The 2500-nt window shown below is 71.0% G+C and overlaps 1 protein-coding gene across 2 annotated transcripts in view; it reads right to left on the reverse strand.

The window, feature by feature from the left end:
• Nucleotides 1–2500, reverse strand: part of SYT3 (synaptotagmin 3) — a 13245-nt gene that overhangs the window by 1382 nt on the left and 9363 nt on the right. For both annotated transcript variants that reach the window (XM_051990300.1, XM_051990299.1), the window contains exons 5-8: nucleotides 2473–2500; nucleotides 1537–1657; nucleotides 1059–1230; nucleotides 9–141 (exon numbers count right to left, since the gene is read on the reverse strand). The exon at nucleotides 2473–2500 is cut by the window's right edge and continues 191 nt beyond it. In XM_051990300.1, the coding sequence (XP_051846260.1) occupies nucleotides 9–141; nucleotides 1059–1230; nucleotides 1537–1657; nucleotides 2473–2500 (454 nt within the window). The remainder of the gene's footprint in view (nucleotides 1–8; nucleotides 142–1058; nucleotides 1231–1536; nucleotides 1658–2472) is intronic.

The raw sequence follows: 2500 nt of genomic DNA on the forward strand, positions 1-2500 counted from the left end.
GGCCCCACCTCCACCAGCTGGTGCCAGTATTCCACAGGCTTTCGGGGGTTGGCCAGCATCTCTGCCCAGTGTTCTCGGCCATGGGCGTCAGCCGCATCCGCCCCGACTCGGCACACCCCAATGACCTCATTGTGCCCAATGCTGTGGGGGAAGGAAGAAGGTGGGGGGAGGGAGGGAGAAGAGTGGCTGTGGGGGTGGTCGTGGCTGGGATTCGGGCCTTACCAGCTGCAGCCTCCCAGGCCCCATCAGCCCCAGGCCCCATCAGTCCCAGGTCCCCAGGCCCCATCAGTCCCAGGTCCCCCGGCCCCATCAGTCCCAGGTCCCCAGGCCCCATCAGTCCCAGGTCCCCCGGCCTCATCAGCCCCAGGCCCCATCAGCCCCAGGCCCCATCAGCCCCAAGTCCCCATCAGCCCCAGGTCCCCATCAGCCCCAGGTCCCCAGCCCCATCAGTCCCAGGCCCCATCAGCCCCAGGTCCCCAGCCCCGTTCTGGCCCAAGCCCCATCAGCCCCAGGTCCCCATCAGCCCCAAGTCCCCATCAGCCCCAAGTCCCCATCAGCCCCAGGCCCCATCAGCCCCAGGTCCCCAGCCCCGTTCTGGCCCAAGCCCCATCAGTCCCAGGTCCCTATCAGCCCCAGGTCCCCCGCCCCATCAGTCCCAGGCCCCATCAGCCCCAGGTCCCCATCAGCCCCAGGTCCCCAGGCCCCATCAGCCCCAGGCCCCATCAGCCCCAGGTCCCCATCAGCCCCAGGCCCCATCAGCCCCAGGCCCCATCAGCCCCAGGTCCCCATCAGCCCCAGGCCCCATCAGCCCCAGGCCCCATCAGCCCCAGGTCCCCATCAGCCCCAGGCCCCATCAGCCCCAGGTCCCCAGGCCCCATTAGCCCCAGGCTCCATCAGCCCCAGGTCCCCATCAGCCCCAGGCCCCATCAGCCCCAGGCCCCATCAGCCCCAGGTCCCCAGGCCCCATTAGCCCCAGGCTCCATCAGCCCCAGGTCCCCATCAGCCCCAGGCCCCTGGCCCCGCTCTGGCTCAGCCCCCCCACCCAAGCCCCTTCGTACCAGTCATAATCCACCACAGCGATGCTCAGCCCCACGGCCTCCACACTCTCCGGGGCCACGTCAAACACCAGGGCCTCGTTGTACGTGGGGTTCAGCGTGTTCTTCTTGATGGAGGTCTTGCGTTTCTTCAGGCGCCGGCCCTCGGAGATCAGGGAGGCCTTCACGTAAGGGTCTGGCCGTGGCAGAGGGAGGTGGGGGGCGCGGGGCCTCAGAGCCGCTCCGGAGGCCCCGGGAACGGGGAGGCTCCGATGCCCGGGCCCGGCCCCCGTGGGTTCCCCTGCCAGATGGGTCCTCTGGGCCCCGGGCGTCCCATAGAGCTCCTGGCCCTTCGCCCTGGGAGCCAACCCCCAGGACCGGGCTTCGAGTCCCCGCTTTAAGTCTGCCGGCCCCTCCCCTCCTCAGGCCCCGCCCCTCCTCCCTTGGGGCCCGGCCCCTCCCCTCGCAGCCCCCGCTCCCCTGGCCCAGGCCTCTCCCCTACCCGAGAAGCCGGTGAGGTCCATAGCTTTGAGGTTGGAGGCTTTGATGATGGTCACGGTCAGGCGCCCGGCCGTGGGGAGGTAGCACAGGGAGAAGTTCAGCTCCCCGAGGTCGGCCTTCTCCTGTTGGGGGCGATGCCCTCAGGCCGCGCCGACCCCGACCCCACACGCGCCCCTGGCCCTTCTCTGCAGGAGCCTCGAGCCCGGCCCGGGGCGGCCCCTCCCAAAGCCAACTGAGCTGGGGCGGCCCGGGCCCCGCGGGGGCTGCTCCCGGGGGCTGGCCGGGGTGGCTGGGCCCTGCTCACCTGCCCGGGGCCGGCCGCCATCACCTCTGGCCCTGATCGCGCCTTCTCCCCGGCTCCCTCCCCGCCCCCTCCCCGGCCTCCCTCCCCTCCCTTCCTCCATTCACGCTCCTGCCTTTGCTCTCCAAAGCTCTCAGGGTTTCGATCCATTTAACAGCCTGTCTCGGTGCCAGACCTGGTAAAGCTGCGGCCACGGCCCCTCCCCCACCCCCGGGGGACCCGCAAACCCCGTTTGTTCTTCAGAGGAGAAGGAAAGAGACTGGGGGCCGGGAGGGGGAGGGGCCGAGGTATCGGCCAGCCAGACCGCCTTTCAGATTGGAATTTGGAGGCTGGAATATTGGGAGACCAAGAGGTCCGGAGAGGAAGGCCAGGAAGACACGGGGGTCCGGGGGCGGGGCCAGGAGGACACGGGGGTCCGGGGGCGGGGCCAGGAGGACACGGGGGTCCGGGGGCGAGGCCAGGAGGACACGGGGGTCCGGGGGCGGGGCCAGGAGGACACGGGGGTCCGGGGGCGGGGCCAGGAGGACACGGGGGTCCGGGGCTGGGGTCAGGAGGACACGAGGGTCCGGGGGCGGGGCCAGGAGGACACGGGGGTCCAGGGCTGGGGGTCATGGGTCCGGGGCCCCCGCCACTGACCGAGCCGCCTTCGATGATGTCTCTCCAG

Source organism: Antechinus flavipes, chromosome 3 (assembly GCF_016432865.1).
Source record: "Antechinus flavipes isolate AdamAnt ecotype Samford, QLD, Australia chromosome 3, AdamAnt_v2, whole genome shotgun sequence".
NCBI lineage: Eukaryota > Metazoa > Chordata > Mammalia > Dasyuromorphia > Dasyuridae > Antechinus > Antechinus flavipes.